The sequence below is a fragment of the Silene latifolia genome, chromosome X (genome assembly GCF_048544455.1).
Source record: "Silene latifolia isolate original U9 population chromosome X, ASM4854445v1, whole genome shotgun sequence".
Lineage (NCBI taxonomy): Eukaryota > Viridiplantae > Streptophyta > Magnoliopsida > Caryophyllales > Caryophyllaceae > Silene > Silene latifolia.
Window position 1 is genome coordinate 321272092 of NC_133537.1, and position 24054 is coordinate 321296145.

Genomic DNA, 24054 nt, shown 5'->3' on the forward strand with positions numbered 1-24054 from the left:
TTTATTACCTTGGCTATTTCAATAGTCTTTGAGGAAATTATCCTTGTACTCCCACATCATTATAGTGAAATACTTGGCTCTCTCGCCGGTGGTTTTTTACCTCTATTTCAAAGAGGGTTTTTCCACCTAAAAATCTTGGTGTTATTTTTATTGTCTTTTATTATTTCTCTTAATCTTTGGTTGAATTTATTCGCTTCCGTACTCTGTACCCCAACACATCGCCGAAAAATAGGTATCATGATAATCTTCACTTGATGTCGTTGTTTATGATCCATATTAGTACTCCTACAAAGTAAAGATGGTTTTGTGATGTGAAGATGATTGTACGTCATATTAGTGGAGTCTTCTGTAATAACATGTCTAATATTCGTATGAATGTTTCACAAATAATTATCAATATGAATGTTTCATATTTGTAACGTGTCTTATTATTAGTAGCTAGGTGAATGAATGTTTCATAATTTATTTATGTTCGTTTGATTGCTAACTCCAATATTTTATTTTTTTTACTAGAACGATTATACTCTCTCGATGAACTACGTAGTGTATTTGATCATTGATAATATTAGGCTAATCTCAATTTAGTTCTTCTACTTGTTATTATGCAAGATACTACTATATTAAAGAGTTTAATTTTAATGAAGAGTCACCACTTATGAACTAACTGTCTAATTATACAAACACTAAACTTTTTTTTTTGTTGTTGTTGCGCGACCGAGGGCCAAGCCTCGAGAAATTAACTATTTGCACAAACACTAAACTGTAAACATGAACATATCATATTATGGAAGTATAAAAATATGGAAGTGGGGATAATTAATTTCGAAATATGAAAGTGGGGATAATTTTGAACATAATGTCTAGCACAAATTATCATCTACGACGGCACTATCCGTGTTAAGTTTAAAACGAATCAATTATCATACCACGTGTGTATTTAGTGTATACGGAGTATAAGATAAATATATTACTTTTTCTTATGCATTCTTATATACACAAGTGCTTGACGCGTCTTAAATTTAAGATGGATATTATCATCGGGAGACTTGCTCTATATCTAGAGCTTTGGCAAGCGATTGACTGATCTCTTATTTGGAGGGTAATATGTGCTCACTTATGATTCTCCTTATGGGTATCTCTTACAAGTGGGATCATTTTTGTGCTTACCGTTGAATTTGAAATTATTATTTTTTAGTGATGTTATGCAGAATACGATTATGAAGGGATTACAATTACCAGCTAAAGAGGTCATAATTGGTATTGAAAGGACTCCTAAAGATATGATCTTACGGATTACGGAGTATAGTATAATACGATACACGAGACGAGTATAAAACACTTTTATAGACAGATTAGTAGTAAAACTGTAAAAGTATATCACTGAGATTATACTTTACTAATTCGACGTATAAGCATTAGCTACTCATCTCGCAAAATAAAAATGCATTGGGACGCGAATTTCAATCAACATGGAGTCGAATTGTGTCCTTTTCATGAGTGGGACTTGAGATTTGTAGTAATTTTTTATAACTTGATATTTATCGGCGGTTTATAAAACATAATCTCACAAGTGGCCCATGCAAACAGTAATTATGAAAGGAGAATAGGAGATGAACGCGGAAGAACTAGAAGACGTAGTTACTACATTGTCGAGAGTTTGTAAAGCATATCAGCGAAATAAGCATTTGTAATGGGGGTGACATCTTTGAATTCTGTAATCGTCAAAGTTTGTAAAATGAGACAATTATTTCACCGTGTTTTAAAGAGTTGGTGAAATAAGCATATGCCAAATTATGGAAATTTATAAGTAGAATACAACTTAAATTATACTTTCGGTATATATAATCCAAAAATATAATGTAAATAGCATAACTAAATTTGAGAGACTATGGTCCTATATGAAACCACATGGGTCTTGCGTTCTTTTTGGAATGTATTAGTCTTTGTTTTGATTAATTATACTACTAAGAAAAAATACATGTATGTAAGAAGTTGATTTCTTAGATGTTTTAAATCTTACTACTATGAGCGAGATGTAGTGGTTGAAACTTGAAAGGACAAAAGTTCAACTCAAGAATATTAAGATTTAAAACGTGGACTGAAAATCCAACTTAAAACATTCGGTCTTTAACAAAGCCAACACAAAAGTAAAAAAAAAAAAGTATTACCGACTACAAATTTTTGAAGAAGTTAACTTATCCATCCATATTCAAGGAACATACTCGGGCAATACTTCATGAATTTTGTAGAGATTTCAGCTTTTATTTGATGCATGAACTACTCCAAGAGGGAGAGGCAAATTATTAGATAATAAATGGACTGAATTGAGTGTAGCGAATCAATTTGTCCATCAAAATTCAAAACGTTTCTAAAACAAAAAGGTAAATAATTGACAAAAACACCCAAAATAAAATAATCAAACAAAGTACCTGGGCGGAGGGAGTACAAAAGTCGTAGTGCTAATTGTATACACAAAAGACTATACATAATACATACTTCACAGGAATAGGAATAGGAAAAGGTGTATACTATACATCATTGTTATGAATGTTATTATCCTATGCAAACAAATAGTTTAATTTTATTGGTGTCAATTACATACAAGCACACTCTATAGAAAATTATATAAAGGCCCGTGCATTGCACGGGCATTAAATCTAGTATATACTTCCTCCATTCAACTCCACTCTACCACCTTCCCATTTTCATCCATTCAACTCAACTCTACCACTTACTAAAAAAAGAAAGTAAAATGACCATATTATCCTTATGACAACATTTTATTTACAAATCTTGCCACTAAATGGCCCACTTACTTTTACCCACAAAACACACCCTAAACTAATCCTAACCCAATTAACACTACCTAATCCATCTTAAATGATTAACCCTTCCCTCCAAATTTTAATGACCCAACCCAATAATCCATTGAATATACCCCAATTATCCGTTCAAATTTTGCTGAAGGGACGTTTAAGTAAACCTTCTTTCACCCATGAATGGACCGTTCCAACTGAAACTCCACAATTTTCAGAAACTCTGATCATTGTGTCCCTTAGTGATTTATCAAGTGATTTGATATGTTCAATGTTTGGTAAAATCCTTTTTTATTTTTGTTGCCTATCCTACCACTCTTGACATCTAATTTTTCACCTACTAACCTTGGTTTTTTTGCAAGTCTCCATATGTTTGATATGGTCCTTACACTTACATTGAATGCATTTCTTTGCCTCTTTGATTGCACCACGATCAAGTCGCCCGTCATTTGATTTTTGAAGCAAGTAGATGGCGACTTCCGTTCTCGTTTCTTCAGACATGCACTTGAACCCCATTGATGCTCTGAAGATAATTTTGGAAACTTGTGTAATTTAATGGTAGTGGACTGTAATTTTTTGGTCTGTAAATAATTTTAGAAAGTTTTTTTTTGTTGTGTTGCTAATGAATGAGGGAATATGTAATTTAATGTGAGGATGATTGTAATTTATGCATAAAACTAACCTTAGTTGGTGGGTTCCAACAGCTTGACTGGACAGAAAATGGTGGGAAATTAAGTGTTTGGTGGGGTTTTTGAAGTTTTGTAATTTTGGTGGGAAAATTAGTGTTTGTTTAACACACTAATACTTAGACAATTTCTGATTCCATAAAGTAAATGGCACAACTCCATTTGTACTTCTATTCATTTTTTAATTTACCCTTAAAACTTGTGCTTTTTGCCAATAGGTAGAGTGGAGTTGAATGGAGGAAGTATATATAAAAGAGAGTTTTTTCGAGCGATCTGAGAGCGTCCACATCATCAAAAATCAATTTAGGAAAGTATAATTTTTGATGTAAAAAATAAAGTAGAAAATCTCTTAATTTTTATAATATATATATTTCCTAAATTATATTCAAGTGATATTTCCAATTTTTATATCAAACTTTTACATTTCATTTGGCAAAAAAATATCGTTAAAAAAATTATGAAAATAATATAATTAGCTTTGTGTTAAAAAATGCTATCATTAGAGTATAAATTTTATACGCAATTTATTTTCGCAGTACGGTTTTTACTCAACGCAGTACTCTTTGTACAATTATTTCCATTTACATACCCCTACCAAAAAAAACTCCTAAATCCAATTCTCTCAATTCCAAGACATCCAACGTCTCATATTAATCAAATTTTTACAATTAAAGATGAATAATTAGAATGTAAAACATGTTTTTGATTAATTAATTGCAAATTGTTAATCATATCACTGTTTTCATTATTATTTTTTAATTTTTTTTTGTTTTGATTATGGTCTGGGTTTTATGGAGGTTGTAGGGTGGCGGCGTTGGTTGACGACGGCAAGAGGAAGTCTGGTGTTGGACGGTGATCGTTAGCATAGGCGTGAGGCGTGGTGGTGTTCAGGCGTTGGTAAGGGGAGAGAAGAGAAAGATTGAGTGGTTTGCGTGGTGCTATTTCACTTAGGCCGAAGCTGGGCGTTGTTCGTTGGTGGTTGCAGGGAATGGCCGACGGTTTGGATTTGACCGGGATGGTCGGAGGTCGCCGGTAGTGGGCTATGGGAGGGTAGTAGTGGTGGTAGGAGGAGTTGGCGGTTTGTATTTTGTAGTACAATAACTCGATTTATTTTTTCGTAAAAATTTCGGGTGGGCTGTAGTGGTGGTGGTTGACGGACGACAGTGGATGGCAGTGGTGGGATGAAGAAGAGATGAGAGAGAAGTTGAGGGGAGAGGAAAGAAGTGGGGGAAATGAGAGGGGTAACATGGGAAAAGGCGTACTGTAATGAGTAAAATGCGTACTGCGAAAATCAATACCCATTTTATATTATTTGCACATATTAAAGATGGTGTACTTCTTAATACGTAAAATTGTATAATTTTTATATATTTTGTCCCACATTGGAAAATAAGTAGGTGTGGTGAATATACTACATATAAATAGTAGAATTGTCCCACATCGAAAGGTTAGTATAAGGTGATGTGATCCTATGATTATAAATAGGATGCATATTTGGAACTTATGTATCCACCAAAAAATTTTTGAGTCTCATAAATATTGTTTTAAAGAGCTCTTAAGATTTTCTATCGTTATCTACGATATGATCTAAAAAATAAAGTGGAAATCGTTGGGAACTACTCGGGAAAGAGTTAAGAATATGAACAAGAAAATCAAAAAATAACTAAAGGTTGAACAAGAAAATCAAAAAATAAAAGGTTTACTAATGGTAGTCTCCTGACACACTACAAAACTAAAGATTTTACTAATGGTTGTCTTCTGAATGCAGTAATAGAGCTTTAATGAGTCGTTATATGTACGACGTAGAGATCCATATCAAATGATCGAGACTAAGTGGTTTTTACCTTCAAAGAAAAATAATATGTATACAATAGTGGTTTTTTAAGAAGAGACATGTATTTCTTGGTATGTTATATCTTTCACATTGAAAAATAATGTAGGCATTATGAACATACTACGTCTAAATAATTAAATTATATATCTCACATTGAAATAATAGTATACGGTAGGGTGATTCTGTAAATATAAATAGGAGATCCTTGAAACTTAGGTATTAATCCAAAAAATTTTGATATAAAAGATATAGACTTTTTAGTAGGTTATATGTCTCACATTGAAAAATAATGTAGATGTTGTAAATATATTATGTATAAATAATAGAAATGTCCCATATATATACATTTTCTATATTATATTAAAGTGATGTTTATTATTTTGATATAAAAACTTTATATTTCATTTGAAAAAAAATATCGTATGAAAATTATATAATTAGATTGTGGCCAAAAAATGCTATCATTAGAGTGTATATTGTATTGTATTGTATTTTCTCATTATTAAATCGGGTTGATGTCAAAGTAGGTACAAAAAAAATGGTGTACTTAGTAGTTAGTATGTTATTTGTCCTACATTGAAAAGTAACGTAAGTGTGGTGAATATACTATGTATAAATATTAAAATTGTCCCACATCGAAAGATTACCGTAAGGCATGGTGATCTTATGATTATAAATAGAAGTCATAACCCAAAATCTTTTGATTCCCTTAAGTATTGTCAGAGATAACTCTTAAAAGAGTTTATATTACTGTCTCTACAATAACGATTTCTAACCTAAGTTAATGTTTGGAAAATCTTTTAGTTATTATAATATATACTATGTATTTCTTATTTTATATTCAAGTGATGTTTCTAATTTTTATATAAAAACTTTTAAATTTCTTTTGACAAAATAATGTCGGTAAAAAAATTATGAAAATAATATTATTAGATTCATGGTAAGAAATGCTATCATTATATATAGATTTCATATAATTTGCACATATTAAAGATGGTGTATTTCATAATATGTTATATCCCCCACATTGAAAAATAATATATGTGTGATAAATATATTACATATAAAAAATGGAATTTTCCCACATCAAAATATAGCATAAGGTGAGTGATTCTATGAGCATCCTTGGAACTTAGGCTTCAACCCAAAATCTTTTGAGTCGCTTAAGTATTGTCTTGGAGAGCTCTTAAAAGTTTATATCATTATATTTTCTACCTATAGATTTTATATGTCCCATATTGAAAAATAATGTAGGTGTGGTAAATCCGTAAATATACAATGTTTAAATAATATAATTAGAATTGTGTTAAAAAAATATTCTATCATTAGAGTATTGGTTCTTATCATTTGCACATATTTTAATTATGATAAAAAATAGAAAACAAGCGTCCATGGTAGCATGTGTAATCTATCAAAGTTCAAGGTTACCATGAGAAATTTCCAATATTATAATGATATAGTTAATTAAATTTGCATTTAAAAGAGAGATATCCGTACCAATAAAACAATAAAGGGGGTATTAGTTTTTAATTGTTATTTTATTGTCACGCCATCAAACTGAACGTCCATTTAACAGCCTTTACATTAGGGGGTACCATGGGCAAAAAAATAGAACCTCAAGGGTACCATAGGCAGATTTTTAAAAGTAGGGGTAACATGGGAAATCTAACAAAACTAAGGGGTACTATGGGAAATTTCCGTATCTCAATTATTTTAAATTTTTTTTTGAAGCAAAACAACGTACAAATATTAATGGAGAGTACTTGAACATATTATTAAATTTAAATATAACTATTAGATATAATGAGTAGCAATTGTCTGTATTCGGTATTCAAAATCTGGTTGGTTGTCGAACTAAGTGCAAAAAAGATGGTGTAATTCTGAGTATATTATTTGTCCCACATTGAAAAATAATGCAGGTTTGATAAATATATATTACGTATAAATATTAGAATTGTCCCACATCAGGAAAAAAATCCAATTTTTGTGAATATATTACTTATAAATAGTAGAATTGTCCCACATCGAAAGATTAATATAAAGTAGGGTGATTATATAATTATAAATAAGAGTTAACCCACATATATATTAATTTTTTTTTTTGAAAGAGGGATTTTAATAATATGTAAACAAATCATTAGACATATAATGTAAACATTAAACGCTTATAACATTTTTTTTGTATTATAAATAAGTTAATTACCCCGTTGTAACGCACGAGCATTCAAACTAGTAAATAATAAAAGGTACTACCTCAGATGTATAGTCTATAAACTGCGTTGAAGACCGTCATAAAGCTTCAGAAGACCTGTTTATTTCTATAAAATCTCAATGTGAACAATTTAAGATCATCCTAAGCAAAACCAACGCATGTAATGCCCAAACTTGACGTCTTGGTCAAAATATTAATTTTGGTAGTGTCCCGTAGTCACCCAAGAAAAACGGTTACAAGAAAAACGGTTACAAACGGGGAACAAAATCATAATTTATCTCTAGAATAATTTGCTTTTTTTTTTTTTTTTTTTTTTTTTTGAGTTAAGAATAATTTGCTTAGTTATCCACAAATACTTGTGTAAAGCGTGTTGATACAAATGTTCAATTGGATACTCGTGTATACAGTATAGTCGTATATGGCTTGCTTTAGATCGAGAAATAGGAACATACATCGGATAGAGTACCTCAGACCTCATTTGTTATTGAGTTTATGTGTATTTTTTCTGAATTTTTTAAAGTTTATAAGTTACATTTTAATTTTTTGCCGTTAAAACTCAAATTTAACTTATCTTATATGTATGTTTTTGAGTTATAGTAAACTCAAAACTCAAACTCAAATTTTTTGAGGTTAATATTTAAGTAAATGTATTCAGAAACTTTATAGTAAACTCAGAAACTTTAAAAGAAAACTCGAAAACTTTATTATAATGCTCAAAAATCACAAAACTGGTGGTAGTATAATCCAATTACTGCTTTAGATCCGTTTAGTGCTTATAACCAACCGTCTTACAGTCGCGGATCTAATATTTCATTATTTTCACTACTCTCTTCATTACATGGTCAACCAACTAATTTCATACTCCCTCGTAGAGATGGCAATCGGGTCATTCGGGATTGGGTCAAAGCGGGTCGGGTCATATTGGGTTTGGGTTATGTCAGGTCAGTGACAGGTTTGACTCGGCTTAGTTCATATCGAGTCATCTTCGGGTCGGGTCATCAACGGGTGGCAAGTCGGGTCGAATTATCGGGTCAAGTTATATTTTATCTTATATATTTAGTTTTAGATGGTAATTTTATGTTTAGACCAAGGGTCGTATATTAATTGTAATTTTAAATGAAAATAATTAAGATGAATGTTAATTTGGTCTTATTTAAACTAAATTATTATCGGATTGAGAAAATATCGGGTCACGAATTGGGTCGGTTCAGGTCGGGTTCGGATTGGAAAAAATAAGGCTGTTATCGCTTATCGGGTCGGGTCAATTCGGTTTTAGTTGACCCAATTTCGGATTGGATCGGGCCAGGTTCAGCCGGATCGGGTCGGGTCCGCTTTTGCCTGCTCTGAATTATTGAAGTCCCTCGCCATTCTCAATTTTTCTTCGTTAAATCGCCGGAAAGTTTACAGCGTCAACAAAGTCTCTCACATAATTGACTATCAACAATGGCGAACACTGTAATCCTTGAGAGGTTCTCCTCATCACCTACACTTTGAAGGTTTCAGTCTCTACTGTCTCGTTTGTTTCCACATTTTTCTTGATTTCTCTCAAATTATTAATTGATTCTACTTCATCTTAATTTTTCTTTGTTGATGTACAGTTTTTTCAGGAGTAAGAGCTTCAAAAATGTAAGTACCGAATCTCGCAACTTTATTGTTTTTTATTTTTGATATATTGAGCAAGTTTATGATTATTATTGTGTTTTTGCTTGAATTTTGGAAGGTGCTGAATTCTGTTTGTTCAATATTTATTTAGTGATGTATATAGCACTGTATTAATTAGTGTGCTTATGAATTTCGGTTTTTCGGAGTATTAGGAGGCTGTGTGTGATATTCTGAGCGGGTATTAGGAGTAGTTGTGAGGAATTTTCGAGGAAAGGCGGTGCACATTACTAAGGCATTGATCATTTCTGGTAAATTCAATTAAGCTACTGAAGTATTCTATCGGTTTTAGACTATAGCTAGAAATGCAGTCACCGGAGGAAGGGCTTAGTCGCTATGCTGAAGTATAGCTGGGGTGTGTCCTAGTTTCGGACACTCAGACTCGGCTATTTTATTAAACGCCTTCACCTTTCAACTGGAATGATGTGTCCAAGTGTTATACACATGTTTGAGCTTTGGTATGCGAGGGTAATATGAAGGATCGAAGTAACATAGCTTAGTTGATGTACCAATTAAACACATCCTGGAAAGTTCAAAGATCAACTATGTCAAACTTATCTACTTTATTGGTCAACTAATTCTTCTAATATAGATTCATTCATAGAAAGTTTTAAGAGGTATGAAGTCAAGTAATTCTTGAGGATGTAGCTAGTTTGACATGTTATGCTGGCCGTGTAACTGTTGAGCAATTTGAGATAACGCCTATTAGTTCTCTCTATGGAATTTATGACAAGTTTATGAATTTACTATTCCATTTGCCCTTCGTTTGGGTGCATCAAGGATATTAAGAGACGGTGAAGTATTTGTGAATTGTGAGTGAAAAAACTGACATAACTGTCTATTTTTACTTGCTGAGATTTGAGACTGAGTCTTACCATGAAATGGGTGCTTATTGCGTCCTTTCAGAGTTTTTGGTGGTGATATGGTAACTTCTTGAAAACACAATTAATCAGATATACGTAGGAGTGCTTGTCCTGGGTTTATGGGTATATTATATTAGGCTCGGATTACTGCCATATACTTAGGGTGCACATAGGAGTTTAGTGTTCCGGTTGAAAGCCAACAACGATCAATAGCAAACAAATTTAAACAAAGGAGAATGGCAGCTTCTATAGTCATGTTAAAGTTGTGGGTCCGCGACCTTGGTACACATTTTTGTGTTTGTTTGGGCATTGCTGCAGAGCAAAGGAATTCTCATCACTCTTAAATTTGAATTTTTTTAGGCACACATCAATGAAGATAAATTGATGCTACATAAGGCCTAGAATGTTTCTAAAGGGGTTAAGAGGGATTTTTTCGGTCAGATGTCAATTTTTTCTGAAGCCAGTTAACTATAATATCTATTGCTATCATTAAACAACAGAATTCTATTAGTTTCTTTCTGATTGCTGTTCTTGTAATACATTTTTCAAACATGAAAGGTTAGTTATAGATTTTGGAAGTCAGGAATTGCTCCTAATTTTTTCTTACCTTGAGAAATTTCTCATTTTCCTTTGCGCCCTCACCCCTCTACCCCTGTCTGCTTCTCAAATCTGAGGCTCTTGTACCTCTTTTCTTACAATTTTAGTTTGTACACGCAAGTTTATGAAGAAGCAAAGTCGTATTTGGTATTTCTTAAGATCATTTAGGCATTAAGGTCATACTTTTTTAATTATATTCAGACCAGGCAAATAATTCATTTGGATCAGGTATGGGTCAAGTTCGGTTTGGATCTGTAATATGCACTTGGGCTTCATCGGATTGAGTTGGTTTAGGTCTTTCAGGGTGTGCCTATTATCAGGTCCTTTCTGTTACAGAGTGGGTTGTTTAAGATTTAGTCGGGTCATTTTGGATCAGATTTTTCTATATGCATTTTCTCCTGTTTCCTGTCTATTAGTAAATCTGGACATAGTTTTGGTTGAGTATAAAAAAATAATCAATGCTGCATTATTTGTTTGGAACTTTGAATACACAAATTCGGACAGTACAATTTACAATATCTCTCATAAATGCCCAGATATTTACAGGCTTATTCTCTCTTCATCCTCCTTTCATCCTTTGTATCCTGCACTCCTCATTCTTGCCTTGTCACTCAGTTCGCTCTCCGGCAGTTCACTCGGACTTCTCCTACTTCATTTACACCCACATTACCAAGCTTTACCATTGAGCTTGCAAATTCTTGGAAGAACAAGCTTTGGTCTTGTGAGAATGACTCAACTATCGCTTTAGTCCTTTCATCAATAAACAATGACTGATCTGATAAAAACACCCCCTTTCCTGCCACTAGTTGTTTGTAGTAGTCATTATCGAATCGTGTTGCAGTAGAGTCTAGGACCTGTCCTGCATCTCCATTGGACTTTGGGTTTGGGCATTTATTCTTTAACATACTGGCAAAGTTAGAATTCATGCTAGGATCAGTGTCGTGTACTGCGCTGAAGTTATGGAGACGAGGTAGGAAAGATGAGCAGTGTGAGAAGCCTAGTGTGTGGCCACCAGAGAGAGTAACCATATCTTTAATCTCCAAACCTCTTTTAGCAAAGCTTTGGATTAGTCCCGTCACATTCAAGAAAGGGGCTGGAAGATTGATTGTGTCACTGGCTTTGGACACCCTGCCATCTTTTCTTCCTTTGAGCACATTCCAATACGGCCCTCCACTCTGAGAGAGACAAGGGGAAAACAAAAGGTAAGAAGGATCTATGATAGGACAGGATGAAGAATCAGGGTTTTTATGCAGGCTATTAATGTTTGTTTAATTGAAAAATCGCCCAAAAACCTTAAAAAGCTCACCACACTTAATTAAAAACTTTACTTTTTAGCTAGAAAGGGAATACTACAATAACAACATTGGTCCTGTGCCTCAAGGGTTTATGCAAATCACGGGGTGAGGTGGTCAGGATGTTCGCAATGTTACCTCTGCATTGACAGCACTCTTTACAGATGAAACATAATGATATTTGCATCTAGCATTTCATTAATGCATCGAATACCGGCTGCTTTGCAATATGAAGAAGAACAGCAATAGAAGAAATCAGGAAAATAATGGTGGGAACTTACCATAGTGACAACGTCTCTTGCAGCAACCGCGATAATGTCAGCACAGGAGACTGTGCTTGGACAAGCCTTCTCAAGCTTAGCTTTTGCATCGTCAATGACATAGAATGCTCTGACTGAAACATTAGGAGGTCCGTCCTTTTCTGCTTTGTTCTCAGGTGTTGAATCCAGTAAAATTGATGCATCACACCCCTGTTTTAATTTAATTTATTACTTAAACATCTCAATACAAATGAACTGTATATTTTGGAGGGAGAAGGGAGAAGGGAGAAGGGACTTACCCTAATGAAGCAGTCATGGAAGAACATGCGAAGGAGCCGAGCTGGGACTTTAGGATCATAGATTGTAGCATTACGAACTGTCTGAGCTATAATGCTCTCGGCTTGTGGACATGTTTGATCATAATAGTGACCATCCAATGCTGCTTGAGAACGGAAAACTGTAACTGAGAGAAGGAAAAGGGTTGAAATGAAGGTAATTTTAGTAGCCATTTGGTATTGTGGAAATTAAGAGGGAAAGAGAAGTTCTGTAAGGTTATGATGATGGAGTACTAAAAACTGGGGTGCTCTATTTATAGTTATTGTGTACTGTGTTATAGAGCCATGTCATATTTGGAGTAGAGGAATGGTCTAATCTTTTAAGTTACTCATTGAACTTAAAAAGTAGGATTATTAGAAACTATTATTTGTTCTTATTGTGCTTTAAGAAAAAGTTTACTAGGGTTTTTCATTTAGTTTTCCGTCAATTTCTGTATGGAAAATTATGTGCTTTATGTTCAAGCATCTAGATTCTAGAGAATGCTTTTAGCCACATCAGAACTTCAACTACTATTCTTTGATTCTGAGGATGTTTTTGCATATGCTTATATGGAAAATGAGATGGTGACACCCGGTGATATCGAGACTCGGTTTCACCCTCTCGCATACAATAGTTAGGATTTATTGAAATGATGGACCTTAAATGAAGACATGTGAGAGGGTAGAACCGAGTTTCGATAGCATCCGGTGGAGTTCTGGCATTGTCCTATCAACATGTTGGTTAATAGTTAATACCATGACAGTATTCTCAATATAGACCAGAAAATGGTCTGATTATTTATTTATTATTTAGGTTAATGGTATCTTCATTTTGATTCCAATGTTAACTGTGAAATTATGATCATATTTTTTCTTCTACGTGAAATAATGTTTAACAAGAGCGCTATTAGCACTAATATTTGTCGAATTATTTCTTCCAAAAATTTGGTGAAATGCTGTGTTGCTACGGTGTTCACCAAATCATAAAAAAAGATCGAATTCCAAGCTGATGGCAGACTGTTCAACATAGTATTTTTCTTATTTAGAAATAGCAAGTTATCTTAGGAATTGGATGTCACCAAAGGAAAGACTGTTGGTTCATACTGATCTATCAGAAGATATATGGGAGACCTCTGAGGAGTACGGTTTGGTGAGACCTGGAGTACATACATATTCACGTGAAGTACATTATAAACAATTTCCATGTTTGTCATCCTTGTTTTGTTTCCTTTTTTATTTGCAAAAAAAAAGAAACTTTTGACGTTAGACTGATTATTGGGCTGCTTGACAGGGTCCATTGGGCCATAATGCAAGTGATTTAATTGGTTGAAGGGTTAGGGTGGTTAAAGTTAGACTTGGCAAACGGGTCAACCGGCTCGGGTCCGGTTGGGTTGAGTGGATTTCGGGTTAGATACTTTGATCGGGTTGGGTCATTTTCGGTTCCGGTCAATTCGGGTTTGTTATTATCACGTTATATAGAGATAATAGTCAATGTACACCAATAAATAATTGGGTTGAGTTAATTCGGGTTATGGATCAAGTTCGGGTCCTTAGTTCGAGTGTCGGACCGGGTAATGATCGGGTTATTGAGGTCCTAGTCAACTTTGCTAGGTTTAGTTAAGTTACAAATTAGGGTTGTGCTAAAATGGGATTGAGTTTTACTCCGTGTATGTATAGTCTTTATATGCCAAGTATGTATCGGGTTATTAGGGTTGTAACACAGCTCAGCCGATCTAGCCAGCCTTGGAAATGATTTTCGCCAATGCATGGCTTGAATTTGGTTAAATTGAACTCAATCCAAAGTTCCGGCCTAACTCGAGTTTGTTAAGGCTTGAGTTGAAAAACTCGAAATTTTTTTATAAATTAGATTTGGAAAAAATAAAATAAAAGGAAATTTTTTCTAGATGAGCTCGAGACTTATTTTTTTTAGGCTTGATGAACTTTAGAGTCAAGTTGAGCTCGAACCAAGAATTTCAACCCAACAGAATTTCAATCCAAATTCCAAAACCATTTGTCACCATGTCGAGCCAAGTGAGGATTACAATTAAACGATGGTCGATAGGTGACCAACTAAACTTATTACCAGGTAGGCTTAGGTTTAATTAGGACTTTCTCCATTTCTTCATAGAGATATAGGTCTATTTCTTATTGATAGTCCAGATTTTGTTTTGAAACGGTCTAACGGTCATAGCTCTAATATGAAAAGTAATGTGTATTAGTAAATGGTTACAGAAAGTATATTCAAATATAGTCTTAGAGCGTAAATGGGCTAGTCCCCGTGTTTCTTACATAAATTGAGAGAATCTTTATTCACTTAGGGGCAAGTATGGCAGTGTCACCCTAATCCTCTGCATATTCATCCGCCCGAAATTAAATGGGTGGGATATGGACACGATTTTTATTTTTATTTTTATTTAGGGTGGGATATGGATATGAGTGAATTTAGGGTAGGATATGGATATGGGTGAATTTAGGGTGGTATATGGATCATAGTCTATCACCCGCTTAACCACCCGGTGGATATCCTAAATTAATGTTTATAATTAATTTTTGTAAAAATTAATTATTATTTTGATTAAAAAAATAATACCTTTAAAATTTCTTTTTTGAATTTAGGGTGATAATCTTATTTATGTTTTTATTCAATTCTGTGATCAATTTATACACAATACACCTACAACGCCTTCTCATTTATTACTTGTAGCACCATTGTTACAGAGGACCATAGCTGAAGCAAAATCAGTGAAGATAAAGTCCATGTACTTAGCATATGGTCCAACTTAATACTTATTAGTCTTGTAATCCAAGTACAAAGATTGATCCGACTCCAGGATACTGTTGCCTTCAAATATTCTTTTGTACTAATCATCACTGTTAAAAGATTTCAATGTTAGTCCAGAGAATTTTCTGAATTATGGACAATGTTATGGTCATTGCATCTCATTTGAAACATGTGGGCAAAGACGGTATCCATACTAGGGTCAGTATCGTCATTGTGGTTAAAATGACGAAGCTAAGATGCGCAATGAGATATAGCGAATAGCGTAATGGGTGTGAGCTAGAGAGAGTTGCCAAATATTTGTTCCACACTTGTGTCCTAGTAAAGGAAGGTTTTGGGAGGCCAATTGAGTCTTCTGCATGTGATTTCCGTCATCCTTTCTCCCTTTTAGGCATTTCTAGTATGGTCCATCACTTGATGGTAAGATGATGGAGAAAATATTAGTAAATTCTAGTATGAATGAAAATCTATAATGATTTGTGGGTCAGGGTAGTGGTTAAATATGATTCAAATCATTGCTATATGAGTATTAGTACATGTTGTAATTGTCTTGTGTGAGTTTTTGCTTAAAATGAATGATATACTCGTATTTAATTGTGTGATTGTCTTGTACTCGTATGAGTTTTTGCTTAAAATGAAAATGTTGAAGCTGTAAAATTGTTGCATTTTAAACTTTTGAAATTATTATTGCAACTTTTTCTAAGAAAGTGTTGCATTAGACAATTAAATGCAACACTTTTAAAGAAGTGTTACAATTCTTTAGTCGAAAAGCAACACACTTTTTAAAAATGTTGCTGCTAAAATGTATGTGGAAAAAAAGCTTCAATGCCTCCTCCAGCACCTTATACTAACTTACCATGGTTTCACTCAGATTCGACCCAAGTCCATCTCCAATTTGCACACACTTTGACAACATCTTGCGACGATTTGATTCCCTGCCTTACCCTTAGTTGTCGCCACTTGTCCCCTCCATCAATCGACCACAATCCCAGGTAGCTATGCTTCAACTTTTATAATTTCCCAATTTGGTATCTTAATTACTGAAATCTTTGATTATAATGAACAGTCGATGAAAAATGACCATCTTTCTTATTTTAAGCACACACCAAAATACACTATGGAGAGAATTGCTTAAAGTATACCCAATTTCAAAATCAAAATACCCAAAGCTTTTCAGTAATTCAGAAGTCAGTGAAAAGTGAGATGAATTTTCCCGCCGCCAATTGAAAACAGAATTTACATTTCTCACTTCTCTTTATTCATTTCAATTCGGGATATTGTAGGAGTTGAAGAAGAATAAGAATGTTGATGTTGCAGAGAGCAATTCGACACATTCATGTCGCCACAGATGCACCTCGTCTTACTAAGTTCTCTCTTCGGGCACCCAAGTTTGTGGACATTGAGTTTGCTGATGGACATGCATCTAGTCTGTCAGCTGAATTTCTGAGAGTATACAGCCCTGCTGCAGACAGCAAGATTCGGTCCGTAGGAGGTGAGAAGGTAATATTTGGGCGGCGCCATGTTGGGATTATGTCTGCAGAGCCTGTGGGAAACTATGGAGTCAGGTTGCTCTTCGATGATTTGCATAAGACGGGGATATACACATGGGCTTATTTTTATCATCTTGGAAGCAACAAATTTACACTTATGCGAAACTATATCAGTACACTCAAAAGACATGGTCTTAGTCGAGATCCCAAAAGGAAATGATCACCATTTATACTGAATGACAAACTAGTCATAAGTCTAACGATACAGTGGTTGAATGTACAAAACTTGCGTCATTGATGATAAAATATGCTCGGACCAACATGTTTGTACTTTGTAGGGTTATCTTTCTCCACTTTGTTCTTGTGCCTACCTTGCATTTGCTTTTATGTAGCACACGGTAACAAGGTATTAACGGTGCGTATGTCCGACAACCATCCCCTAACACTTAAGCGTTGGTAATGATTATTGCAAGAAGTAAAGAGGCATAGTGTCGGAGCCAGTATTTAATGTTAGGAGGCACGAGTCCCTTGTACAATATATCGACTAAAAGCTTTAACTATTTCATTATACAGCTAGCACCGTCTGACTCCGCCACTAAAAAGTACCGGTCCCTTGTGCAATAGATGAGAGCACCCACTCACTAGTGGCCACTACCCAGCCCGATCGTTCAAGGTGTGGGGACTAGTGAGTTTGATGGATTTTATTATATTTTACAGAACCGGGTTCACCAAAATGGGCCCAAATAAGCCAACCTCATAAAACCAAACCCTACAATCCTCAGCCCGTAGGCCATTAAAAAAGGGGCCAACCCAGCAAAAAGAGAGCTGTAAGTGGGACCACCACGGGACCCGTCTAGAGGAGTGGAAAGGGCTGCTGGGTCCACACAATGGACCACATATCACATGAAAGCCCGCCCAATTGTGGTGGTCCCCACTATCCTCGAACCATTCTGCTTGGTCCACGCGCCCCCACAATTACTTGTTGACCCACCTTTGTGGGACCCACTCATCACACAAAGCTAGTAGCACCATATCTCCAAGTGGGAGTGGGACCCATCAACACGTGCACAACTCTCCTCACGTGCTTCCTAGCCCCCTTATAACTTTCACAAATTCTTACTAAAGACGGGCACTATCCGTCTTTAGTAAGAGACGGATACCATATTGTGAGACAAAATGCCCAAATAGAGGATAGTGGGAGGCACATGGGGGTGCCCCCACCTTGTCCCCCCTATTTGTTTTATGAGTGTAACTACCCGTCTTAAGATTCGACCCGTCTTAAGCAAGACCAACTCTATAACTTTTTTTAATTTTTTTATTTTTTTGCGGTGGGTCCACTGATACTGTACAAACTAGAAGATGGTACCCACCAAAATTAAACCCATGAGGCCCATGACCCCACACCTTTTTCATCATGCTTTCGAATACGTTTCTTTTGAGAGGAAGGAAACGCCTTTGCCTTCAACTTTTGTATGTGCACGGGTTGGCTTTGGCTCAGGTTATTTCGGATTACGTCGAGTTTTGTTATTATCATATTATGTAGACATGATGATTAGTTTGCGCAAAAATATTTGAATCGAGTCAATTTGAGTTATGGATCATGCTTGTATCTTCAATTCGGTTATAAGGTTCGACACGGGTCAGGGCCGGGTCATTAAGGTTGGGTTTATTCTGATTGGGTCATTAAGGTTGGGTTAATTTTATGAGGTCTATCTACTTACAACAAAGTATAGAACGACAACATCTCTATAACCCTAAGCATCTAGTTTCACGAAGACGATTCTCGCATATTAGTTATCTTAAAGATACAAGATAAATAAGGAGAATTAATCCATTGATAAGTTGAATAAGCAAGCCATAGAATTGGAACATAAAATTCAACTTTATTAGTCCATTACAACTTCCTAATACTCTAGCTAGAACTTAAACTAGAACTTTACAAACACATAACAAGAAGACATCTAAATTCTAAACAAGCATTAGGCATAGTAATTAAAAATAAAAGCATATACGTACTACTAGTAAGTTAGCTAATGAATTCCTAAGAAAATTCCACCAATGAAATCTACCCAACACCAATATGTCATGGGTCCAACAATATCCCACACCTTTTAGTGAGCAATCTCCTCCCTACTTCTTCTTGACCCTTCTAATTAAAACCATAATTAGAACTAATTTTCAACAATAACATAAATTAAGATGCAGCTTAGTCCTCGTCTTAAATAAGAATTTTGTGATTAAGATGACGATGTGGTCATGATGATGATCCACAATTTTAACCCAAAATGTCAAACCCCTTGTGATGATGAAGGTGTACTAGTTGTTGTTGTTGTACTACTTCCTGACCCTGCACCTTGCTGTGCTTGTACTTGTACTTGTGGCTCTTGTTGATCAGTATAATTAATTGGCCTACCACTCATCAATTGCAGTTCCCTTTTATCATGTCCTCTCTCCATTGACATCCCCTCATTACTTACATTGCCACTAGGCATTCCACTTGTCTCATGTCCCGGTATCGCCACTCGAACCTCCCCGGGTGGGAAATAACCCGGTCGAGACGACAGGGTAAATACAGGTGTAGCCGTTGCAGCCGGGATTGCCCAAAACTGACCTTGTTGGACTTGGACTCCCTCGGACGGCGAGGGCAACATAAAGAATGTTGCCCCCTGAACAGCATTAGTGGGCCATAGAGGCACAAACCCACCTTCTAGTCGGGTTTGGGCCTGTAGTCCTACTCCTAACCCGCTTGTAACAAACGGGTTAGTACTAGTATTAGCCGTCATAATAGGTGCCAACCCACTAGACATACTAACACCATGACCAACACCGCCGCCACCACCGCCGTACCCTTGAACATCAACAAAAGCAGTATTACCAATCCGACGTCGTTTTTTCCCATCAGAATCCTCCTCATTAACCACAGACGTAGTCGGAATCTTTAACGTTCCATTAACAGAAACCGCGATAGCAGGAACAGTTCCCGTCCCCGTCGCCTCAATAATAGAAGGCTCAGCCCTTTCAAGAAGCCATTGAATCGTTTCACCATCAGACTTATGACCAAGTTCCCGGGTCAACTGAAATATCCGGGCAGCACAAGCAGCCGGCATTCGGATCCTCCTCCCTCTACCTTCCACCTTCGTATGACGGTCCTTTGACGGCCGTTTCTTCACAGTTAACGGCGTTGGCGCTGGGGTTGGGGTTGGCGTTACCCCCATGTCAATTGAAACGATGTCGTTTGGCTCTTCTTTTAACGGCTCCGTTTTAAAATCAATTGAAACTTTTTCAGAGGGTTCGTTGTTGTAGTTGAAGTTGATTGTTGTGTTACTGCTATCTTCCTCGTCTTCCTCCTCCTCATCGTTATCGTTATCGTCTTGTTCGGCGCGGATAATGTCGTTGTTGTTAGGGTTGTAAGACGAAGGTTCGAATTGTGCCATTTTAGAAAGGAAAGGGTTAAAGGAATGGAAGGAATGAAGGGTTGGGGTTTTATGAAAAGATAGGAAGGAAGGAAGGAAGGAAGGAAGACAGGTGGGGTGGGGGAGTAAAGCGGCTATTAGCGGGGAGAAGTGAAGGGGTTTTTGTTTTGATGTTTATTTATGTGAGTGTGTGTATGTGGGTTGGTTGGTGGGGTCTTCTACTTTTGGGCGAATTTATTTGCTTGGTTGAATTTCACCCAACTTGTATATTCTCCCTCATCAACTTCTTCTTTTTATAAGATCGTTCTATATTACTCGGTTGATTCAATATTAGTACTCTATACAATAAATGTGCACGGTTTATGAAGTTTTTTGTTTTTAATAAATTATTATATATATTATAGAGTCTCAATAATTATTCGTATTTCTCGTCATTATGTTTTGTTTTGAGTAAAAAAAAGTTGAAACGAAAATTGAATAAGATAATTTAGCTATGTGCTGAAAGTTAATCTAAAAAAATATTTTTTATATCTTAAAAATAATGATTTCAATTTATAAATTCTCTCAATTTTTTTCGTGTAAACAAAATTAGCGAGTTACAGTTTTGTTTGATACATAGTATAGGTGAAGTCCTTCTCAAATAATAGTATCAATTAAATACTTAACAATTTATAGTTTTGTATAAATTGTATTAACGAAAATTTTCCATGGTACCCCTTAATTTTGTCAGATTTCTCATGGTACCCCCGTTTTTAAGAATCTGCCTATGGTATCCTTGTGGTTCCTTTTTTGTGCTCAACTGCTCATGGTACCCCCTAATGTAACGGTCATTAAATGGGGGTTAAGTTTTGATGATGTGACAATAAATTAGTAATTTCATCAGCACTAATTCCAGTCATATCAAAATGAGACCCAGCAAACCGAGATGATTTATTCTTAAGAAACTTTACCAGTTCTGGCTTGACACAATATGGGGCGTCAAACCCGGCCAACTAGAACATACCAGTCAGGATACTCATGGTCTAGGATTATCTGATCTGTTTCCATCCTGGATGGTGCCACATAAGTGCTCCTGACAGGGTACGGTAATTGCTATGCAAGGGACTTACCTACCTTGAAAGGTTTCAAGGCCGCTGTATAGCATTCTTGGGCTGCCTTGTGTTCCCCTTTGATTGTTGCTATGCCCCAGTCCGCTGGTACCTTGATACACTGATGATAGGTTTATGGTACAGCTTTGACATTATGGATCCATGGCCTGCCCAGGATTGCATTGTAGGATGATAAGCAATCCGGGACTCCAAATTTCTCATAGGATGAGACACCTTCAACATAAGTAGGGAGATGGATTTCTCCCAATGTGCTTCTGGTTTCTCCACTGAATCCTACCAACACACTGGACTTCTTGGTGATTTGTTCTTCACCAATATTCATGGCTTTCAGTACATCAAGCATGATTAGGTTCACTGAGCTGCCTCCATCTACCAAGATCCTCCTCACTGTAGCAGTTCCAATATGCAATGAGATTACCAGGCCATCATGATGAACGTCAGGAATCCCTACCAAGTCACAATCACTGAAAGTGATTGATGGGACATGATCTGGTTTGCAGGGTGATGTAGTCCTTGGCGTCCTGGCTATCTTCTTTGCTGCTGAATTGGTCAAGCCACAAATTTCCGACCCACCAGATATGAATTTTACTTCATAAATTGGGGGTGGTGGAGGAAGGTTGCGGTCCTACTTTTGCTCCTGGTTCTCCTTGCTCTGATCTCCATTTCTGCCCTTTGTTCTGATCAAGTCCTTTAGGTATCCGGATTTCAACAGGTAGGCCACTTCTTTCCTCAGGGTGAAGCAATCATCCGTTGTATGTCCAATGTCCATGTGGAATTCACACCACTTGGAGTTGTCTCTCCTAGGGTTGGGATTTTCCACCTTCCTAAGCCATCTGACCGATGATCCCATCTTGTCAAGTCGCTGGATTAAGCCTGCAATATCAACACTGAAGTTATGTTCGGAAATAGGTGGGAAAACTTTAGCCTTACCTTGATACTCGTATGCCAGGTTGACTTCTGAATGGTCTGGCCTGGAATATGGAGTAGGTCTGTAATTGTTTCCTTTGTTGCTCTTTCTATTGCTCTTTTCAAAGTCCTTTGATCCACTGGATGATCCGACTTTGTAACTTTTGTCTTCTTCCAGCCTGATATATGCAAGAGTCTTGGCCTGGACATCTTCGAAGGTATGGCAGGGATACTTAGTGACTTCATTGTATAAATCACTATGAGGTAGTAGCCCCCGTCTGAATGCCTCCACTGCTGTTCCAACATCACACCTGGGAATGGAGACTTTATCCTTGTTGAACCTGGCGAGGAATACCCTGAGAGTCTCCTATAGCTTCTGCGTAATTCTGTAAAGATCGTTGGACCGCTTTTCCAACTCTCTGCTGCTTGCAAACTGCAAGTTGAAGTTGTTGATCAGGTTGACAAAAGAATGGATGCTCCCCGTTGGCAAGTTGATATACCATTGCAGAGCAGGTCCGATCAGGGTTGTTCTAAACCCCTTGCACATGCAGACTTGCCTGAACTCACTAGGGATAGATGCAGCTAACATTTTCTGTTTATAGAGAACTACATGATTATGTGGATCTGTGGTCCCATAATAAATTTTCATAGACGGAATCACAATTTTTTTAGGCAAATCCACTTTTGCTATTTCGTCTATAAAAGGCAAATCAGTATAACTGTCAGGGGCAGCCTCCTCCAAGCTGGCAGGAACTCTGAAGCAAAAATGGCAACAACACCAAGCATCCTTTTACCCGGTTTTGGTCCTTCACCAAAATCGAGGTCCAACGTTAATTCCGTCTAAGAACACATGCCATTTTCCGGCCTAAGACTCTTCTATGATGAGTTTAGAGCCTTTTTGCCTAGGATAATTAATCTTGAAAGGGTTTAAATCAGATGCAAAAGACAGCACCAAAACCAAGTGGTCACAATGAATACGGTTTTGGAGTATGTGCTAAACATCGCTTTCAAGCTTTCTTCTTTTGTCCAAGCAAGCTCTAAAGTACTTTTTGCTGCATGTTTGGGTCTTATACTCCTTATGGACGAGCTCCACCAGCTGCCCAAGAAGCCCTTATAAGATAAATAAGAAGAGCATACCAATGAAGCTTGTACTATTGCCAACAATCCTTTTTATGTTAGTTGTCTTGTAGTTTTACTTTTCTGATTTGTGTAAGGTCCTTGGGGCCGTTTTATTGTCCTCTTAGAAGACTCTTTTGAGCCCTTAGATGCTACTTTAGATGTAGGGCTAGGATTGCAACAAGGACTCTATTTAAGGAGCTCTTTTCTCTTTGTAAAAATCAGATTTTGAGTGAATTAAAATATGAGTTTGAAACTGAAGTTTTCAATCAATTTTCTTCTTGCTTAGTGCGGAAAACCCCTCATTACTTAGTGTTTGAGGCGGAATTAGCTCTTGCTTCGTGATCTTGAGTTTAATTCCAAGGCTTAAACCTGCTTTGTGATCTAGTTTAAGTCATATCTCGGTTACTTGTTCTTGTTTTCGTGTAAAAACAGTCCCAAAGTTTCTGTTTTGTTGCCTTAAGTCATTGAGGAAATTGTTATTTGAATGTTTAGTTCATAATCATTTAAATTATAATCTTAATTCCATTGCTTTCATTCAAATTAAACAAGTTTATTTAGGGTCTTATTTTCGTCCAAAACAGGCTGTTTCGTGCCTTGTTTAGGTTGAGTCTTTTGTTAGCTTTAAAATCTATCCTTGTGTTGTTTGTTGGTATTTAAATCAGTCCATTTGAGTGTTCAAATCAAGTCCTTAGAGTTTCTGTAAAA

At 36.1% G+C, this 24054-nt stretch overlaps 2 protein-coding genes and 1 long non-coding RNA gene across 3 annotated transcripts; 1 reads left to right on the plus strand and 2 right to left on the minus strand.

The window, feature by feature from the left end:
* Positions 1–8715: 8715 nt before the first annotated feature.
* LOC141617967 (uncharacterized) lies at positions 8716–17155 on the plus strand. The gene is made up of 4 exons (XR_012531262.1): positions 8716–9044; positions 9147–9174; positions 16184–16304; positions 16596–17155. It is a non-coding gene; the product is annotated as an uncharacterized LOC141617967 (long non-coding RNA).
* On the minus strand, positions 11099–12794 carry LOC141617965 (peroxidase 66-like). Its single transcript, XM_074435096.1, has 3 exons — positions 12519–12794; positions 12241–12429; positions 11099–11842 (listed from the first exon to the last, which is right to left on the minus strand). The coding sequence occupies exons 1-3, from the start codon at positions 12726–12728 to the stop codon at positions 11279–11281; spliced, it is 963 nt and encodes a 320-aa protein (XP_074291197.1). The 5' UTR covers positions 12729–12794; the 3' UTR covers positions 11099–11278.
* A 1510-nt stretch (positions 17156–18665) lies between the features above and the next one.
* LOC141617964 (transcription factor TCP19-like) lies at positions 18666–20475 on the minus strand. Its single transcript, XM_074435095.1, has one exon. It carries the CDS (start codon positions 20234–20236, stop codon positions 19091–19093), a length of 1146 nt encoding a protein of 381 aa, XP_074291196.1. The 5' UTR covers positions 20237–20475; the 3' UTR covers positions 18666–19090.
* Between the last annotated feature and the right edge of the window lie 3579 nt (positions 20476–24054).